Genomic DNA, 20,575 nt, shown 5'->3' on the forward strand with positions numbered 1-20,575 from the left:
TGTGTGTATGTGTGCGTGTGTGTGTACTGTATTATGTGTGTGTGTGTGTGAAGACTTATGGGTGGTCCAACACACACAAAGGGGTTTCATTCCCATGAGGGAACCCAACACTTTGCATCATGCCAAAAATGGGTGACACCTGAGAGGAAACAGAGGTGCTCTGGGGAGCTTTGTGCACAATGCCGGTGAAGGGTGGGGTCAGAGGGGTCAGACAAACCAACCAGCTGGACAGGACAAACTGTAGGGGGAGATGTGATGACGTATGCCTTCTTTGCACCTCATCCCGCTACTTCAGACTGACTTAAAGACAAGCCCGTCTGACTAAACAGGAACAAAAGACACAGTCATGTGACTTCCGGAGTAAAACAGTGGTCATTAGCGAAAGTGAAGAAGGGACGCGGAACTGAGGATGAGAGCAGAGCGACTCACTGGTGCATGTAAAAGGTTAGATAAACTCAGGTGGAATCAAAACCATAAATTCAGGGCACTATAATAGTAGATCATTATTCATTTTCCACCGTTATTTCTTTTCCAGAACAAAACAATCATTGGCGCTTGTTTTCTCTCTGTTTTTAAACACTGACAACCTTGTGTGACACTTGTAATCCATTATCTCACTGTGGCTGCTGACGTACGGTCTGCTCTTTTAATGGAAACTCTGCTTTAGGCCAGTTTGTGTGTATTTCAGTGGTTAGACATTCACAGACAGAAATAGTATAAGTTATGTAAAACACCACTGAGGCTGAACACGTTTAGTCTATTACCTCATCATCATAGAAAGCAGGGTGGTACAGCAGCTAAGGAAAAGTGTTTTTAATCCTGGGTATGATGGCTTTATAATCCTTGATGTAAAGGGTGTATTATCCTGGGCATAAAGGGTTTATAATCCCGGCTACAAAAGGTTTCTAAGCCTGAGTTAAAATGTTAAAAGGGTTTATGATCCTGGGGGTAAAGGATTTATAATGCTGGCCATGAGAGGTTCATAATCTTGAGTTTAATTGAACAAAGGCTTTATAATCCTTAGTGTAAAGCATTCATAATCCTTCATTTAAATCCTGGGATTGATGCTTTAATAATCCTGTATGTAAAAGGTCAGTGAGTCTTGTAAAAGGTTAATAATCCCAGTTTAAGGGTTACACTCCTAGTTAAAGCTGGTTTTAAAGGTTTAATAATCCTTGTTTAAATGATTTATAACAGTGATTATAAAGGGCGTATGATCATGTTTATAAATGATTGATAATCCAGGGTACAAATTGGAATCATATTGATTTAAAAGATGAATAATACTGACAATAAATAAATATGATTCTGGTTCTCCCGTGTTCTTCATGGAATGGATCATGGCCTTAATAACAGGGAATTTCAAAAGCCCCTCTCAGACTTCCAGTGCCAGACGCATTTTACGCAGTCCCCCTCCCCCTCCTCATTATCCGAAGCCAGACATCTCTGAGTGCAGAGTGGGCAAATATTTGTCTTGATCTCCACAATAGGATGTGGGTTACTGATTAACGTATCGGCTGTGTAATTGTGTCCACGTTAGTACTTCCTCTGCCCTCTCGCCCGCCTGCGCCGCAGCTTCCACCCACACGCAGCCTTGAATTACTCCACAGGCAACTGTTGATGCATTCTCAAACCAACTGACGTCAAGTGGGAAGGGCTCAGGTCTGGGTGGAGTATAAAAGTAGCCTTCTACTTGCTTCATTCACAACTTCACTCTGGATTACTACCGCCTTCACAGAGGCTCCTTTCACGGACGAGAGAGCAGGGACGCCGGGAACTGTGTCCCACCTAAAACATGAAAATGTCCGCGGCGGAGATCAGCCAGGTCCTCAAGGAGGGAGAACTGGAGAAGAGGAGCGACAACTTGCTCCAATTCTGGAAGAGGAAGACGTGCGTGCTCACCACGGAAAGCCTCAACATTTACGCCGACACGCAGAAGCGGTCCAAGGGCAAGGAGCTGAAGTTGCAGTCCATCAAGAAGGTGGACTGCGTGGAGCGCACTGGCAAGTTCGTCTACTTCACCATCGTCACCACAGACAACAAGGAGATCGATTTCCGGTGCTCCGGTGAGGATAACTGCTGGAATGCGGTGATCATGATGGCCCTGATCGATTACCAGAACAGAAAGGCCATACAGGACTTTAAAACACGGCAGGACAACGAGAGCGCGTCGCCCGGTCAGCAGGAGAGGCGCATGGCGAGGTCGCCCTGAGCCGCCGCGGATCCTGGCATTTACCCTCTCCTAATATGGTGAGACACACCATGAAACAGAGCTGACATGATATACATGTACACAGCGGGAGAGGGGCCAGAGTCTTCGTCCTGAAACTAATGCCTTGACTTTTCTTCCCCTCCAGCGTCATCGTGGACCATACTGAAATAATCCGAGGACCAAAAGGAAGACGACGTCATCCGGTCCAGAGATGAAGGACTGTGGACTGAACTCTCAGAGACAAGGACAGACATGTAAAAGAGATCTCCAGAAGCTCCACACGCAGGACTGAACAGTGAAGTTTGCTCTCCTTGGAGGTCTGCCTCCCTAAACCATGTTGGAAGCGTTGTTAATTTATTTGTTTCCAGGATATTGAGTTACTGGCAAACAGCTTGTGTTGTTTAAATTATTCCCGATTTCAAAGTGTGCTACGCATGTATTTATTTTAATAAATATATTTGTGATTTTTCAACACAATTCCACTCATTTTTTTGCCGGTCTTATTTAAAGTGTCTGCGGTGCCCATATCTGATTACATCAGTCAGGAACACTTCGTTTCAAGCAGCAGTCTCAGAGGAAATGCCACACATGCACAGTAAAAAGAGAATGGGGACAGGAAAGTCCCTTTCCTCTCTGGTGTCAGGTGGAATGTTGCTCTTTATGGTCACAGCAGGGAAGGTTTCCGGCCTGAGTCAGACCTGATTAGCAGAGCAGACACACACCTAAATGCCTCAAGAAGTGCAGTAGCTGGTCTGGATAGTTTTGCTTATTTCCTTTACTTGTAGATGATACTTGCAAGCATGCGTCTAATGATTAATTCTTTGTCAGAGGCCTCTGGTCTTTACGAGACCATGACGTCACAGGAAGTCCAAATCTACTGCCCTTTTTATGGTGACACAAATGCTGTGTCAATGGAAACAATCTAACAGTAGGCACACGCCTATGAGATTACTGTTATAAACCCAGTGAGCAGAGATTTAGTCACATCTAGGCAGGGTTACTCACCCTACAGAGGACACAACTAGGTGCTGGTTCAGAACTTGATGTGACAAAAGATTTTTTTTTTAAGTGAAGTTAGGAGTTCTAATATTAGGGTTAATATAAAGAGCGCAGATACAAACATTCAAATGGGGTTCTTGTCCACAGAGACGACAGAACCCTGAATATTCAATGTTTACACTACACTGTTTAGTTTGGAAAATTGCTGCGGAGCTAAATTTAACCTCGTAAAACCAGAGTCGGATTTGATCTATTTATTTTAAAATGTACCTTATGATTTCAGACCCTCGCTTAGAGTGAGGAAAAAACTACCCAAAACATTTGAACATGGAAACAAATAACAGAAACTTTGGGAGGGATCCCCGCCCGGGACAGATGATGTGAGTGCACCGTACTTAACGCACCCATCTTTGATGACACAAAGTTTGACAAAGTGTGTTTGAATGAATTCTCCAATAAATGGGTTAAACAGTTTATAAATGTATTTTAAACGGAAGGCCATCACGAAGCGGCTTAGGCTCTAAATGCTGCAGGCTTTGGTTTCTATACTCGTCCCTGTGCGAGTAAAAGTTAAATGAATGACAAACGTGGCTCACCTGACCCTCAGGGGAAGTGTGTGTGTGTGTGTGTGTGTGTGTGTGTGTGTGTGTGTGTGTGTGTGTGTGTGTGTGTGTGTGTGTGTGTGTGTGTGTGTGTGACATGAACAAACATTGCCCAGAGCTCCTGCACATAAATACCCCTGGCAGTAGATCCTACAAGTGTGTTATGAGCAGAGGTCAGAGGTGACAGAGAGTTAAAGCTGTGGGGAAGTGTGTGGTAGAGCCCTTTATGTGCCTGCTTCCGTCCTGCGTGCAGCTTTGAAGTAGGATCACGCTACAATGAACGCATCAAAGGGTCCCACTGATCAGAGTAGTATTACCCAACCAGATAGGCCCCCGCTCTAAAAATACCTCTTCACGAAATTGGCACCAGTTCAATCTCTCTCTCTCTCTCTCTCTCTCTCTCTCTCTCTCTCTCTCTCTCTCTCTCTCTCTCTCACACACACGCACATACACGAACACACCTTTGCCCCTAAGGGCCTAACAGAGGTTCTATGGGCTGAGGTGTCATCACCTCTGCTAGTGACACCACATTTTTCTGTTTTGGTGCTTCATGCTTTCCACTCCCACCTCAGATGTGGTTTCACAGGCTGTTAGCAGACATCCTAATCTGAAGACCGTCTTCTTAAGTCTTTGCTGGCAAGTATACACACACACACACACACACACACACACACACACACACACACACGCGCACACACACACATGCACACACACACAAACACACACACACACGCACACACGCTATGTCTTCCTCAGAACTCAGTCCGTCATTATCGTTTTTACTGTGCTAACAGTGGATATATTGTGCCGAGTGTCTCACAACCCGTGTGTATGTCACTGTCAGAACAGGATCTATTTGGTCTGATAACATTTGGAAGATAGGAGCCACTTGATGACATCATCGATCAACATTCCTGACGCTGCTGCTGGAGAAGGCTACAAACCTGAGGACCCTCAAGGTGCCACCCTCAGCATCACCTGTTCACGTCCCCATCTGTCCATCTGTCTCTTGTTTTCGTCGCCGCTGTTGCAGGATGTGCTTGCTGATGGAGAATTGTTGGGTCTAAATTGACCGTAGGTGTGACTGTGAGTGTGTATGGTTGTCTGTCTGTATGTGCTGGCCCTGTGATGGAAGTAGCTGTCCAAGCCCCGTGAATATTTTGGTTGTAAAATGCTGCAAAACAGTGTATTAATTGTTCTGAGTGTCACTCAACCCCTAGAGAGTATTCTATTCCATTATCTGTATCTAATCCATTTCATCAAGTCTAAAAGAGCTGAATAATTAATTATCCATCCACATTCAAGTTAGCAGAAGGCTAAAGGGAAGAATGCTATCCGTGTTTGTCCTTATCTCTGCTCTACCTACGGTAGTGCAAACTTTGTGCGGCCGGTATAGTAGGACCAGGGAGTAGTTGATGTGTGACGGTCATGCAGAGAGGGAAGATGAGAGGAGGAATCAAAAATCAAAAGCAGCAAGAGTCAAGTGTTTGCACCATGACTGTGGCCTTGTTTCCAAAAGAGAGTATCACATTTGCAATGATATTGTCAATTTGTTTTGTGATTAACAGCACAATCAATATTGTTGTACTGTAGCATGATGCGGCAGTGGGGGATATTACGGAAGAAGTCACAAAACAAATCTGACTGGACATTGAACCTTCGCACTGACACATCATTCACCCCGAGAACTCAACAGTGGACATCAATGTGGAACCAGCAGGAAGCCTTTTGAACTTTTGAGTTTTGAGGCTGGTGAGTTTTGACGATAGGCTCTGAAAACTGAAACTTTTCCTGACTTTTTACCCACAGCGCCACCTAGCGGTGACAGGAAAAGACATATTTCACACTTTGATGAATACCACTTTTCCCGTATTCAACTCAAACACGGTCAGAGAAACCCTAAGAAGTTTCTGCTGCACATATTTGAGAACTTATCATTTCATAAAAATGTTATCTTTAAACCTCGTGATATGAAGTCAGGTGGAGACCAGAGAAAAATATATTTGATGACATTTTAACATGTGCTAAACACGAACTTCCCTTCCACTGCCATTCATTGGGCTAAAGTAACTAGGGATCTGGTGGTCTCTACGGGTGTCGGCTTCCTCGTGCAGCACAGAGGAGAGAAGGTTATTGTCTACTCGCCTGGTTCTGGGGAGAACAGTTAATGAGTTTTGTAGTAAGAGGCGATACACAACAATCAACTAAATAAAACACAAACTATTTTCCATTCTCTTGGAGGCTGATCCTCTCCTCCCTCTTTTCTGCTGGCTCTGGTTAGTCTGCTATACATCCTGCATTGGACGGCAAAAGTTCATGCAGCATAAAGGCGATGGTTGATATGTATTCATGAAAGATGTACTTATTTCTAAAGTAACCTATAGTGTCAATTAAGAATTGTATTATTTCTACATATAGGAAATAACACAGGGAGTTGAACCCTATTCAAGTTGTATGAAAGTACCTCTACCCGTGTCTTTTACTTTTTTATGGCATTTGAGGGAAGCAAACCTTCATTGGCAGCAGCATTTATAGCGATATTCAAGAGTATGTAATGGAAATGCAGATACTCACGAGTCTGTTGAAGGTCAAATGTTGTGTTTTTTTTTGTTGTTGTTGAAGGTCATGAAAATATTGTGAATATGCTGTTGCAATGATTGAAAAAAGAACCCCCCGGGGGTGTTAAAGGAGAGGATTTTGGAATAAGAAGTAATTTTTGTTTAACGAGATTAATGAAATTGTTGGTTTAAAATAAAAAATTTAATCGATGCCAATAGTCCTATTTATCACTCTCTATCTACTCCCATTCATCAGGGCCACCGCTGGAGTACCAGCGAGAACCCACACAGGAACAGGGAGAACATGGAGACTCCACACAGAAAGATCCCGGGGCTCAAACCCGGAACCTTCTTGCTGTGAGGCGACAGCGCTGACCACTGCACCACCGCGCTGCCCTTGTTGTAGTTACATACTTTGTCAAAACCAAGTTTCCACAACAATCTCTGTTACAAATATCTGCACTCAAATCAAAAACTACTACTACTTTTACAAACTAATGCTTCTTTATTCACAACTCACTTGATGCATGTCAGTGCAAACATATCTCATCTCATATTAGTACCTGGCCAGGAGTCGTACTCAAGCTAATCAATGGCAAAAAAAAAGAAAAAGGAACACATGACTAATCAATGGCAAAAAAAAAAAAGGAACACATGACAAAAAAATAAGGCAACACAATACAAGCCTGATAATCTCCTATCATCATACAATATTTTAAATTAGTCCGAACGATTCAAACAACATCACTCTGAAAGTGGCTCTCACTTCAGGTTCTAAAATTGTATTTAATTGTTAATATTGAATCTTAACAAATCCAGGCAAGGTGGAAGAGAAAAGTACTTTTTGAATGTTCAGTCACACTGTGATGTGATGATGGCTGTGAGAACAGATGATGATGTGCTGAGCTTGTGGCCCCCATGAATAACAAGGAGGGTAGAAGGTGTGATGGCAGGTTCAGGTGCTGAATACAGTCGTAATGCTGTTTTTAAACGAAACAGAAAAAGAAAATTGTAAAAAAAAAAAAAAAAAAGAATTGTAATGGCGCCACAGGTTTGGTAGCACAGCTGGATGACATGTTAACGCCACTCCAACCTACGTGTTTGCTCGTGAATGAATAACGACCCAGCACAGCCACTTTAACATCGGCTTTTCCATTTAAATTTCTGTTCTGGATTTTCCTCCCACGCTCTTCCCGTCAGACACCTTTCTGACGCCAGCAGGACGTAACATTAGCAGCTTCATGTAAATAAAAATGTTTGGAACCCAAACAGCGAGAGCACCAGGATGTTATGTAAGGCCTGGGGAGATGGGATTACTAACATCCTCCCACAACTGGGTCAAACAAGTAGTGGCGATTGATTGTGTGATTTTTTTTTTCTTTCTTCATGGCCGCCCCTCAAAGCTCTTTCGTCAAACGGTGGCAACAACTACCTCCGAGAAGAACAATTCAAAGGCTTGTTTTACTGGAAAAAACTTCCAAGGTATTTCATTTTGTGACGCCTGTCTCAGGTGATCACATACCTGAGGACTTACCTCAGCAACTTCAAAGACAGTCCCGCCCCCTCGACCCACGGCTGAGGCAACACGCAGTCACCAGGTTCAACGATGTACAGGATTTGAAATAAAGGGTGCTCAACCACAATCCAACTGTTTCCCATCATCATTCCTTCATACAGCTAAAGGTCATCCGGTCTAACTGATAAATTGGATGAATACCCCCCCCCCCCCCATCTTATTCACAAAAGAGTCATTCTCATAATCGTCTGTAGCTATGACAACAGTGTTTGTTTTTTTTGTCAGACATCCATTTCTGTTTGCTGAGTCACGGGAAAAGAAGTCCCCAGATGGGCATTGTCCGCTCGCTTTGGCTATGATTGCCATGGTGGAAAACCTGGTGAACACGAGCCAGTAACACAAAGACCCTCAGAGTGATGATAACAATACGAAGATTCACAAGGTATGTGGTCACATGTTCAACTCCTCTGATTACACAACAGAAATATCAGCAGGACATTGTGACTTATTGCGCCTTTCATTTCATCCTGTCAGGCTAACTGACACCCAGACCTCATCTACAGTGTGTGAAAGTATAAATATATTTATAGACATATGTAAAAATATATTGGAAAAGTCCAACATGTGCCATAATAAGGCACTCTTTCCCCCAAATATAGTTTGTTGGTCTCGGAGAATCTTGTGAATGTAGCACCTCATATCTAAGACATGCATGTGTATTGGATGTACTCCACCACACACACACACACACACACACGCACACGCACGCACAGACACACACACGCTAGCTATATACACATGGAGTGTCAGCAGGGGCGGCAGCACTGAGCAGGGATCATGTTGCCGAAGACCCAGCTGTCCAGAGAGAAGCCTGAGCTGGAGAGTGGAGACGCTGTCAGGAATGTCTACAAGGCAGCGAGGGGGCGGACGGCGGAGGAAGAGCCGGACTTCCTGTCTCTGGCCTGAGAATGAAGGCAAAATTAATAGCAAAATAAGAAATCTAAAATTCAAGACTTGGACTTCAGATCAGAAATGGTTTTAGCAGTAGTTTGAAGTCTATGTATTAATATCAAACGCTTCTGAGACAACCTGTAGTCACAGAATTATTTCAATGGCACCACTTTTTTTGTGACGTGACCAAATAAGACATGAAAGGTTGAGAAACAAAGAAGTGGTTTAGATTTGGAACAGCATGTGTCACCCGCCCCAAGTAGTTACTGGCTACACAGACGGCTCTGATTATATCTGGGCAGGTTTTGCAATATCCGGCTTATTGGTTTGTTTTCCCCCAAACTGATAAGATTAGGGTTATAATGGAATGTCTTTTTATTTGATCAAAGCATGAAAGTAGGTGCACAGTGCTGAGACACAGGATTGACTTGAGCTTAATGCTAACACATTCAACAGCAACAAGCTCAGTAGCATGAGTTCATCATGACATATAAAGCTTCGGATGATATTCATCTGTCCGTCACGTATGTGCTGAAAATACTGCACAAATGATCATTTTGGTATTTCATGCTGCTTGATAAAAGTTCAGGGGTCGCCAAGTGATTACAACTTTACACTGTTCTTATGATGCTTTGCATTCCAATGTGAATAGTTCATTGTTATAGGAGTAAACTTGTTACATTCTAACCTGGTATTGATCAAATAGTGTTGTTTTTTTCTGATGCGGCAGCAATACGCTTCCATATCCCGGCAACATGAGAAATCGGGGAAAAGCCCACAAGTAGCCCAAGTACACATGTTATTGAAGTCGAAGTAGAAATGCTGGTGTGAAATATAGAATCTACTTCTTTACTTAAATAAAAGGGAAAAAATTATTGCCCAATTTAACCAAAGAGAAGAAATAAAAAGTAGTCAATTTAGAGACATTTTTACTGGTGTTTTTTTTTTTTTGTCTAAAGCTAACAGAACTTCATGACAATATCACGTCACGTCACGTCACGTCACGTCACGTCACGTCACGTCACGTCACGTCACGTCAAATCATATCATGTCATGTAAGCAGGAGTGTCTTTTTGTCAGCCATCTGGGGTGGGATTGTCTTTTCTGTCCTTTATTTCTGAATTTGGTTGACATTGGCCTTGCCTTTAGGAACATACGATTAGAAATAAAAATAATATCTAAAAAGCCATCCATTGTCTTTCGCTTATTCCTGGGTCGCGAGGGCTGGAGCCTATCCCAGCTGCCTCTGGGCAAGAGGAGGGGTTCACCCTGGACGGGTCACCAGTCCATCACAGGGCCAACAGATAGAGACAGACAACCATTCACACTCACAGTCACACCTACAGTCAATTTAGAGTATCAATCAGCCTCGTCCCCTCTTGATGTCTTTGGACTGTGGGAGGAAGCTGGAGTACCAGAGAGAACCCACACAGGAACAGGGAGAGCATGCAGACTCCACACAGAAAGATCTCGTGCTGGAGCCGGGGGTCAAACCCAGAACCTTCTTGCTGTGAGGCGACAGTGCTGACCACTGCACCACCGTGCGGCCCAAGCTCAAAAGCTGTAAATGTAAAGTAGCATTCTTGTTTTGAAAAAAATTAATTGGATATGAAGAAATCTGTGTAAAATGTGAGGAAAAGGTGCTCAGAAAATAGTACTGAGATACTCTATTGAGTACAGTAAGTAAGTATTTCTACTGTACAACTTCCCACCTCTGCAAACATCATTAGGATTCTTTTCAGATTAGGATTTGGATTAGGATTGAATCATGAATGTCTATCAAGCTGTTGGCATTTGATCCAGTGGCTGTTGTGATAATTCTGTCTGGACCAAGGTGCTGGGAGAGCAGACCACCTCTCCAACCTACATCATCCTCTATGTCTCTGTTATAAAAATCTTGCTTCTAAGATTCAAGAGTCATTTGTCAGTTGTGTCAGGGTGGAGTGGGTAGATCCCACCAGAGGAAAGAGATCCAGATAAAAAAACAATCCTTTAAGATGTCAGGACTGTAGAGATGCGGCTCTCAGTCGCTGCTGGGACTGCGGGGTTCAGGTCTGCAGCTGCTCTGCACTGGTGAGGTCTCATCACACTGTTGAACTGGGATCTGGAGGGAAAGTCTGATCACCAGCACCTGCCTGTGTGGGTGTGTGAAGAAGTGACCAAGAACAGATTACAATAACATTACACCACCTAGTCTGGCAGTCTGGATGTGAGACATTATTCATAGTGGATTTTTTTGACTGGGTTAGGGATGAGTTAAGAAGGAGAAACAGAAACCCATCTAAGGACAAAGTGAAGTGATGGGCGTGTGCGAATGTGTCAGAGTGTGAGTGTGTGAGGTGTTCAAATTCCTGCTAAAACTCTACAGCAGTGTATTGCCTCTCACACCAGTTACAATAAATTGCATCAGATTGCAGCAACTTGCAGCAAGTGGCATGGAAGTGAAGGTGGAATGAAAGCGCACAATAACCTGTAATGTTGACCCGGGGTCAGAGTCGTTTCAGAGGAAATGAGCTCACTGATATTACCCAGGAGGGAAGCGAAAGAGAGAGAGAGAGAGAGAGAGAGAGACAGAGAGAGAGAGAGAGAGAGAGAGAGAGAGAAGATAAATAGGCGTATAAAGGGAGGCAAAGAGGGAAAATTCCAATATTAAAAGAAGCATTTCCAGGATATCCCCCTCTGTGCTGTGCCATTTCAACGTACACATTTACTAATATCTGCACAAAATGATCTGATAAATGCTTTTCTATTTGAAATTGACGTGAGCAAAGAATCTCATTATCCAGAAAGCTACAACACATATTAATGCACATATTCAGGCTGAATTCTTCCGCCATCTTTAATTTATCCAAAGCATTCCTCCATTAAAAGTCAGAAAATACACTTTTCTCCAAAACAATCCTTGCCTGTATTTACCCGAGCTACTTCCCTGCAAAACTGCTGAGTACCATGACTTCTTCACCTCAAAAAGCCCATTCTAACTTCAGCCAAAATAACGTACGTTGGTCATTAAGCTAACTAGCAGTAGCCTTGATTCTGAGGGTTTTAGCCCCCTTTCTTGTCTTGGGAGAGTTGCAAATAAGCAAATTTTGGCCCAAGCTTGTGTGTTCCTTTAAAAGAAATTGCTACGTCTTGCTACGACTTTGTCTTAATATGACCACGTCGCATCCTCTGGCAGCAGGGGATGATGGCTGGAAATGTCTTTCTCAGAGTACTGGGACCCTGAGCAGCAGGCAGGGGAAGCTTGGAAGTCCCTTTATTAGAGTCCAGGTTTGGTGCATTCCTGCAGTCCCTGATCCTCCGCATTGTTTCGCCGTGTGGCTCCTGCTCACTGATCACTTCAGCAGTTCGGTATTAACCTCGCAACAAATGCCTCCATCAATCATAGCAAGACACAACAGAGGTGTATTGTTCAAAGACACTGCAGATGGTGTTTAATCAGGGTGGAGGCTTGTGTTTCCATGTCTGCATAGTTTCATAGCCACCCAGGAGCTGGACGCCTGCTGCTTTAAATTATGAATGGAAGGACGGAGGAGTAACAGGAAGTTCACAACTCAGAAAACACCTAAATATTTCCCAAGTTTTTCCCTTAATTTTGGGAACTCCATCAAGGAGGTTGGGTTTTTCATGATGTTTGTCTGTTATGGAAAACTTTAAAGCTGATTTTCATCAAACTCATAGGAAGTCATAGACATAACACCACCTAGTGGCAATAGGAAGGTACCCTGAAATTAGAACCGTCATTTGAATAAAATTACAGTTACAATCTGACATCTTCACATGATGTGTAGCAACTTATAACAAATTTGCAGGCGTTCACTAGCGCTACCTAGTTGATGCAGACTGTGATATTTGTGCCACAATGCACACATTAGTCTGCTCCTTCATGCAAAATCCAAATATCAACAGATTTTACCTGCCTCTTGCTTTATGAAACAGCTACACAGTGTGGCGCGCGCGGGCCTGTTCATCACTGCATGCAGCTTTAATCAGGGCCACAGGACAGAAGTGCCAGGAAAGTTCACCTCAGCAGAGTTCATCTCTTTCTGAGTGCTTTGTTGTTAATAGTAGTGAGAGCGTAGCGGTTGAGGTTAGCAGCGGTAGTCTATTAGCAGTACTATCAGTGTGGTTGTAAAAGTACTAGTAGTATTTTACCAGTACAACTTATATGATGATACATTTAATGAAGGTTAAACGCAGGTTGTAGAGCAAGAATGAATGGTGAGGCTCATTTACGAACAAGTGCTATCTTGTCCCAGTGTTTCAGCAGGCTTTTCTTCATAATGATTCTATTCCATTTTTTTGTTGAAAGACTTTGTGTGATAGAGGTGAAGACATCCGTCCTGATATGTGTGTGTGTCGTTAATCTTTGACAGTAGAAACAGTGAGTGCAAAGTTAACCGGCTCCACAGTCTTAATCAGTATGATTATATGAATAATACTCAAACTGATAACAGATTTTTTTTTTTAAAGCAAACAAACATATTATTCGTATGTCTTGAGTCAGCTATTATTTCAAGCATTATTAGGATTGTTTTATTTTTGTATTTTCCAGACTCGCACACACTGGGCACTGCTCTCCTCCGGGGCAGCACATGTCAAGTCCGATTTGAGTCGATTAGATGAACAGTTGTTGAGTCAATCAAGTCAAAGATGAACATACAGACTCACAAATGAAAGACAACCATCTGCCCTTTTTGGACTGCGACGTCTACATTCAAGAGGACAGGAGCCTGAGGGTGGATGTGTACAGGAAACCCACCCACACTGACCAATACTTGCTTTTTGACTCTCACCATCCTCTGGAGCACAAGTTAGGTGTCATCAGGACGCTGCAACACCGAGCGGAGACCATCCCCACCAGCGTCCAAGGCCGGAAAAAAGAACAGCAGCATCTGAAAAGAGCACTTAAAACTTGTGGCTTCCCAGACTGGACCTTTGTAAAATCCTCTTCCAGGTCCAGAAAGGAGGAGAGCTCCAGGAGGAGGGAAGATGAAGAAGGCAGGAGAAAAAACATAGTGATCCCCTATGTGGCAGGGGTTTCTGAGAAATTAAGGAGAATCTATAATAAGCACCGCATCCCTGTGTCTTTTAAACCAGACAACACTCTGAGACAAAGACTGGTTCACCCCAAAGATCCCACCCCTCACAGCCAGATAAGCAATCTGGTATACGCTGTCAGATGCAGTGAGGCCTGCACGGATCTCTACATAGGGGAAACCAAACAGCCCCTCAACAAGCGCATGGCCCAACATAGAAGAGCCAACTCTGGAGGACAGGACTCAGCGGTTTTCCTCCACCTCAAGGAGGAAAGCCACTCCTTCCAGGACGACCATGTCCAAATTCTCGACAGAGAGGACAGATGGTTTGAAAGAGGAGTTAAAGAAGCCATCCATGTCAGGATAGAGAAACCATCTTTGAACAGAGGAGGTGGACTGCGACATTTCCTTTCACCTATTTACAACCAAGTCCTTTCAAAGCTTCCCCAAAGAGTTCAGCTGAAAGACCCATGTGGAACGGCTGATGCCAGCACAGCCCATTAGCATCTGAGTGGTCGGTGAAACCCCCTAACGACCACCCCTGAAACTCCCTGACACCGCACAACGACTGTCGTTTGGAGAGGCCAGGTGAGTCTCGGGAGGGTCGTTTCCACCACAATAGCACTGACCACTCCCACATAGGTTTATAAGCTGGAGTTTCCACACTCTTCACTAGAACTGAAGAAGCCTCTCGGATGAGAGGTGAAACGTCTTCAAGATAAACTTACGTCCAGTTGACCAGATTTTACTTCGCTTCGATACAGACTCACAGCACACACACACAGATTTCTTGCTAGTACAGTAAGATGTTAACATATAGCAATAGCAGTGCTACGGTTGCTTTATATCATAAGCAAATTTTCAAATTTGGCACTTTAGCACTAAGCTCACTTGAGGCGCTAATTTTCATCGGTCGGAAAAAAAAGAGAACGACGTAGATTTGATGATCTATCCTAGCAGATAGCAGAACAAGCAGGGGTTGAAACACATTTGATTAAAATTTGCATAACCGGTTCACTGTATGCACCTTTGGACTGAAAGAGCCACCAATGATGTCATTAACTTCACCTCAGCTGTTCTTTTCTATGACAGCTCAGAATGTCTTTTGTTGAACGGTATGTTCTGTATTTAAACTTCTGAATTGTTAGTGAAGACCTCAATCTCAGGACGTAAAGAAAACTCTAGATAGGAAATGTCAAACCTGGCCCTGCTTGACCCCGAGTCTGGGTGGCTTTACAGAGGCGTGAGGGCCCCCTTTATACAGTAAATCCCCTATAGAGGAGGGACAACTTGAACAAGCTTGAAATGAGAGGAAATCCTGTTGTTCATGGCTCAAGGGTCTTTCCCATGAAGCAGAGAACGTCACAATGGTCTCCTGTGTCCACATGTTGTCGCCAGAACAGCGGTCATCCCACAAAGGCCACTGTTGTAATGGAGGTCAGCATTAATCACATTCCTGTGTAGAGTGTAGACCAAGCACACTTACACTGTGTAAACATCGGTATCCAGGCTTGAATACAGACCTGCTGCGCTCATCAAGACGAGGAACCGCAACTCTAAAAAGGCTCATCAGTTTTTGTTATGCTTAAAGTGCATCGTCTGATAACAGTGCGGAACCTTCTTCAACAGTCGCAATGTGGAGCTCTTTAAAGTTTGAACATTATTATTCGTTTTCTCGTAAAATTAACTTTGCTACCTTGAGGTAATTCAGTAATTACTCATGTTCTCTGGATAATTGCATTAGTATGTTGATTGCAGCCATTCTCAGTGTCGGTAAGTCCTCGAAACGATGCTATTTGGATGAATCTCAGAGAACATTCACGGTGTGTTTGAGAACATTTAGGGAATAGGGGAAGGTATATAGCACATTCCCTGTAGGCTTCCTGGACAAAGTTCCTATGATGTTAATTAAAGCAGAGCAAATGTTCTAGGATTGTAATCCAATCCCTGAACAGAACCAGCACAGAACAAAGTACTAAAGGATATGAAAATGTCAATGTTTGGTCTGCAAACATTCTGGGAACATAATGTAGAACATCCTAATTTCCCCTGTCTACCTTAATAATATCTCCCCATCCTTCAAAGAACTATGAGAACAATATAGGGAACAACTGGGAACGTCCCTGCTTGTGGCTGGGGAACTGATTGCTCCCAAAAACATCTTGAAGAGAATGTTTTCATATTATACAAAGAGAACCATACAGTATGAGAAGGTGCCAAAAGGTCTCTTTGCATTTTAGCAATATGAGCATAAAACACATAAAATAGAATGATTTTCTGAAGTAAATTTGGGGCACTTAGGACTACAGGACTGATATATCCACAGGGGTGGCATGGCTCAGAGGGAGAGTGGCTGGGCCAAAGGGTTGTTGGTTCGATCCTCACTTCCCCCATGATGAAGTGTCCTTGAGCAAGACACTGAACCCCTGATTGCTCCTGATGGCCCTGTGACGGACTGGTGACCTGTCCAGGGTGAACCCCGCCTCTCACCTAATGTCAGCTGCAGGCTTCACACACACACACACACACACACACACACACACACACACACACACACACACACACACACACACACACACAGTCTAAGCTTTTACTGTATATTTCACATACTACCATGAATACTAAATGACATTTTCCCACGAACACAAAGGAGAATTACCATAAAATTCAGAATGCATTCCGAAATGTAATTTTGCACCTTGTGTTCCAGACAGGAAGTCCCAATGATCTCATCTCCTGTGGATGTCACCTTTAATGAACACACTATATACAGACACACTGCTGCATGCCAAAAACATACAATCTCCAAAACCAATTGCTAAAACATGGGTGCAAATGTCTGGTTTTGTCCCCATGAGGTATATGTTCATAGCAGTTAAGCGTGGGGGTTTGACCCCGGTGAGCTGTGGGAACAGGATTTTGTGGTGTAGGTTTACAAACCCCCTCAAGCACACATGGAGAAATGAGTCCAGCAGAAGAGATGCAGCCAAAGATTTCAGGTTTAAGCATGAAAGATTAGAACAGAGATCTGATTTAATATCTGTTCCACATGCTGAGAAATATTCCTGCATACACATAGCTAGCATACATTCATTAGCATTCTTAAACACGCGCACGCGCACACACACACACACACACACACACACACACACACACACACACACACACACACACACACACACACACACAGAGGAGTCTTTCACAGCATTTCCACATAATCCCAGTTCCTCTGAAACAGAATCTCTGTTCTTCAGTCAGCGATTGTCAAGTGTGTGAGATGAGCTACGTGTTGGCTATCCAAGCCACAGGGGCCAGCAGTTTGGGCTGGGTTGAGGAGGGAGATGTTTTCAGTGACATGAAGTGTTGGTGGATTTTTGGGTAATGAGTCACTGGAGCCTCCTTCAAAGGCTAACACCCCCTCCAACACTCGAGCAGGGAGGTCCACTGGAATCTGTGCCAGGATGGATAGAAGAGCTGAGTGGGCAGGCCTCATAAAGTGCACGCACGCACACACACACACACACACACACGCACGCACGCACGCACGCACACACACACACACATTGCTTCTCTGTTGCTAAGTGGGGTCAGGCTCTCGCCACAAAGGACACGACCCCTGTGATAAAGGCCCCTACTGTAGAAAATATGAAGCATGATTGTACAGTATGTGCTTGTCCGTCTGACTGTGATAGTGAAACGCAATATATTTATGTTCCATAGTGAGCTGGGACATAAAGAAGCTCAGTGCAGACGTACTACTGCTAACCTAATGCTGTTACCTCAAGTTCACATGTTACTTACGGCATTATCTCAAGTTAACCAAGCAGATTTTCAAATCACAAGTTATTTCATCTCTGTAGTTAATTGTTGTGCTGTGTCAAGGAAAAATGATTTCTCAAGCTTACGGGTTAAATTAGCTTGTTGTTTCCATTTTCTCCTGATTGTTGTCTATCTATCCATACCGAGATGAATTAACCCATTATCACAGGAAAATTAGCTTTGTCATCTTGAGGTACTGTGATAATTACTCATGTTCTCTGGACAGTGGCTCTAATAAGGTAACTATAGCCATTCTTGGCTCCTGTGAGTGGCAGAAACTGAACTGCAAACTCCATGAAGTTGATTCAAAGGTAACCTCATCCGTCTGTAACCTGCTGATTTTTTCTCTTTTTCTCCCTGCAAATGTGTGATTCCGTTTCACGTGCAGAGACACTGATGGCAAGTATGATGTCTACACACACACACACACACACACACACACACACACACACACACACACACACACACACACACACAGAGCGGTGGCCGCTCATTCGATCAGGAGCAGCTGTTTATCGGCATGTATGTGAAGACAAGACCAGAGGAACACAAATTAACACGACGGCCCACCGGACAAAGAATCAGAAGCTGAGACGACTCCACGATGAAGCAGGAAGCAGGCAACAATAGCTTCTGTGTAAACAGACCGCGCTGGGATCAAACACATAACACTCACATATGTGCCTTAACTATGTTTAGATCCCATACATCCTCATGTGGCGACAGGATTGCGTGCAGGTCAAAGGTCGCGTCTCCTTTGAGCCTTCAGTCAATTCATTTTTAAGAGTTGTGATTAAAAGATAAAACCCACTGTATTTTTGTGTCTGGACAGAGCATGATGGCTTCTTTTTCTGTTTTCTTTGTAAGGATGTGATAGATGGGTGTGTGCAGGTGTTTGTGTGTGGCCGGTGAGTGTGTGTTCCTCTGTGGGACACACTGAGTGCTCTGGGACAAGACTCGACAAGCGCAAGCACATGGGAAGCCAGCAGGGAGGCAACTCTGCTACCATAGCAACAAATCAATTTACACTGCAGAAACTGGCAATGCCTGGTGGATGGTTGTATAATGGCTAAGATTAGGATCTAAAGGCGGTTCAGTCTCGCCTCCCTGATTTAAGAATAGGATTTCTGGATCCTCCTCTATTTTTAAAAGGTCAGGTCTACCTGTCAGCACAAGACCACCCCACAACCTTTTCCCCAGATTTCATCACATGTGTTGGGAGGTTGGCAAAAGTTGCTATCACCACAACAAACCAGTGCACACCTCCAAGCAGTAAACTCCAGCTGCCTTTCACAATGAAACTCACTGATCATCAAGAGCCAATTAAATGAAAACTAAGAATTAAATCAAGCGTCGTGATCTCTTCCTTGAGTCAGAAATAGTCGGTCAAGATGGAGGGACTCACATAAGCTGCCGCTCCAATCACACGATCCAGTGTAGACCTGAGACCCCAACCAGCACATCATGAAATATCTATAAATGCAAGACATGTATGTGTGTTTGTGCTTTGATTATTGCAACAAATGTTTATACAACCACTGTCAAACTTGGCATGTCCATTTCTGGATTCTCCGGAAAGTTGAGGTCTAAGGGGTCAGGTCTCTTTGGGTCAGAGGTCAGAGGTCAGACGACACTAGAATGACTGACGTTTAAATCAAAGCTTTACATCAGAGTCGAATGGTCGGGGGGGATTTGTGACGTCGTACAACTCAGAGCGCTGCCCCTCAAACAGCAGGCACAATGGCAATGGCATTTAAACCTCTGTGGAAAATGTGCTTATTCACATATTCATGCATGCTTCTCTTTTGCATCCTTTTTCACTCTTTCCCACTCTTTTATACTGCTTGTTTACTTTTTTATAACTGTGTTGTGTTTTTTTTTCAAACTTGATGATCCACTTTTGCCACTGAAACACTGTAAATTTGCCATTTATGAGACTAATAAAGGATTATCTTATCTAATAGTATTCAATGCAATCCAGTGTAATTAAGTTTTATCTTCAGGTCAAGGATGTACTCGCTCTTTCTCATGTTGTAAATACACCCACAGTCGCAGTTAGCAAACGTAAAAATGTAAAAGCAAAAATGAACTTAATTGCAAGTTTTATGTCAGAAATTCCCCATTAAGACTTGGCCTGCATCCCACAGTTGAGTTCTTCTTCAGCAGTACAAAGATGTCGTAGAGCCAACGTGGGGACCACAGGACCAACTCCGTTTATTTGATTGCTGGCTCAGCCACAAAAACAATTGAATCAGTGCTTTATTTTCGGGGTTATGACTGACTGATTCCCATACTGAGAGAACTGCAGCAGAAGATAAAGTACTCATGACACACTTGGCCTCAGGGCACCCCAGACAGTCAGACTCCCCTCCCTCTCCATCCTGTACTCTTTATTTCTAGAAGGCAAGTCCCAACATGCTCCAAATCTCTTGTCTTTCAATGCGGTCCAGCCGATTCAGAAGCGGCCTGGGGCACGTAAAAACAAACATCCCTCCTGACTGCTGCTGTCATTCAGCCAAAACAAGCTGGGCACGCCTCAGTGCAGCTGGCCTCTTCGTCCCTCACCTGGGGGGAGGAAATATAGCACAGGAATTGGGCGGGGGTGGTCATGGATCAACGTGAGAGGAGAAAAGCATCATTTTTGTCTAATTGTGGCTCTGTGATATTGGATTTATGCTCATCATATGGTAACATTCATTCCTCACTGTTATACTGATGTAAAGCAATAATTGGGGGAATGCACTGACTAGATGAGAAGACTCAGCTATTTTGTCTGGCAGCTTTTGCGGTCAGCGTAACACAAGGGTTGGTGGATTGGGGAACCAGCTCAATAGCCTTTTTTTTTTTACTTAAATTTCATAGGATGATCAACAGTCATA

General features: G+C 43.6%; 1 protein-coding gene and 1 long non-coding RNA gene across 2 annotated transcripts; both read left to right on the plus strand.

The window, feature by feature from the left end:
• The first annotated feature begins 1,691 nt into the window (after positions 1-1,691).
• phlda2 (pleckstrin homology-like domain, family A, member 2) lies at positions 1,692-2,678 on the plus strand. The gene is made up of 2 exons (XM_086207710.1): positions 1,692-2,250; positions 2,358-2,678. Exon 1 carries the CDS (start codon positions 1,796-1,798, stop codon positions 2,210-2,212), a length of 417 nt encoding a protein of 138 aa, XP_086063836.1. The 5' UTR covers positions 1,692-1,795; the 3' UTR covers positions 2,213-2,250; positions 2,358-2,678.
• A 1,934-nt stretch (positions 2,679-4,612) lies between these two features.
• LOC147258511 (uncharacterized) lies at positions 4,613-8,043 on the plus strand. Its single transcript, XR_015116784.1, has 3 exons — positions 4,613-4,772; positions 5,407-5,565; positions 6,628-8,043. It is a non-coding gene; the product is annotated as an uncharacterized LOC147258511 (long non-coding RNA).
• Positions 8,044-20,575: the final 12,532 nt, after the last annotated feature.

This window comes from Aulostomus chinensis, chromosome 7 (genome assembly GCF_037954235.1).
Source record: "Aulostomus chinensis isolate RoL2024-O1b breed Wild chromosome 7, RoL_Achi_v1.0, whole genome shotgun sequence".
Taxonomy (NCBI): Eukaryota; Metazoa; Chordata; class Actinopteri; order Syngnathiformes; family Aulostomidae; genus Aulostomus; species Aulostomus chinensis.

Bases quoted from the DNA above. Each gene is read 5' to 3' on its own strand.
- phlda2 (XM_086207710.1), top strand. From the start codon at position 1,796: ATGAAAATGTCCGCGGCGGAGATCAGCCAGGTCCTCAAGGAGGGAGAA.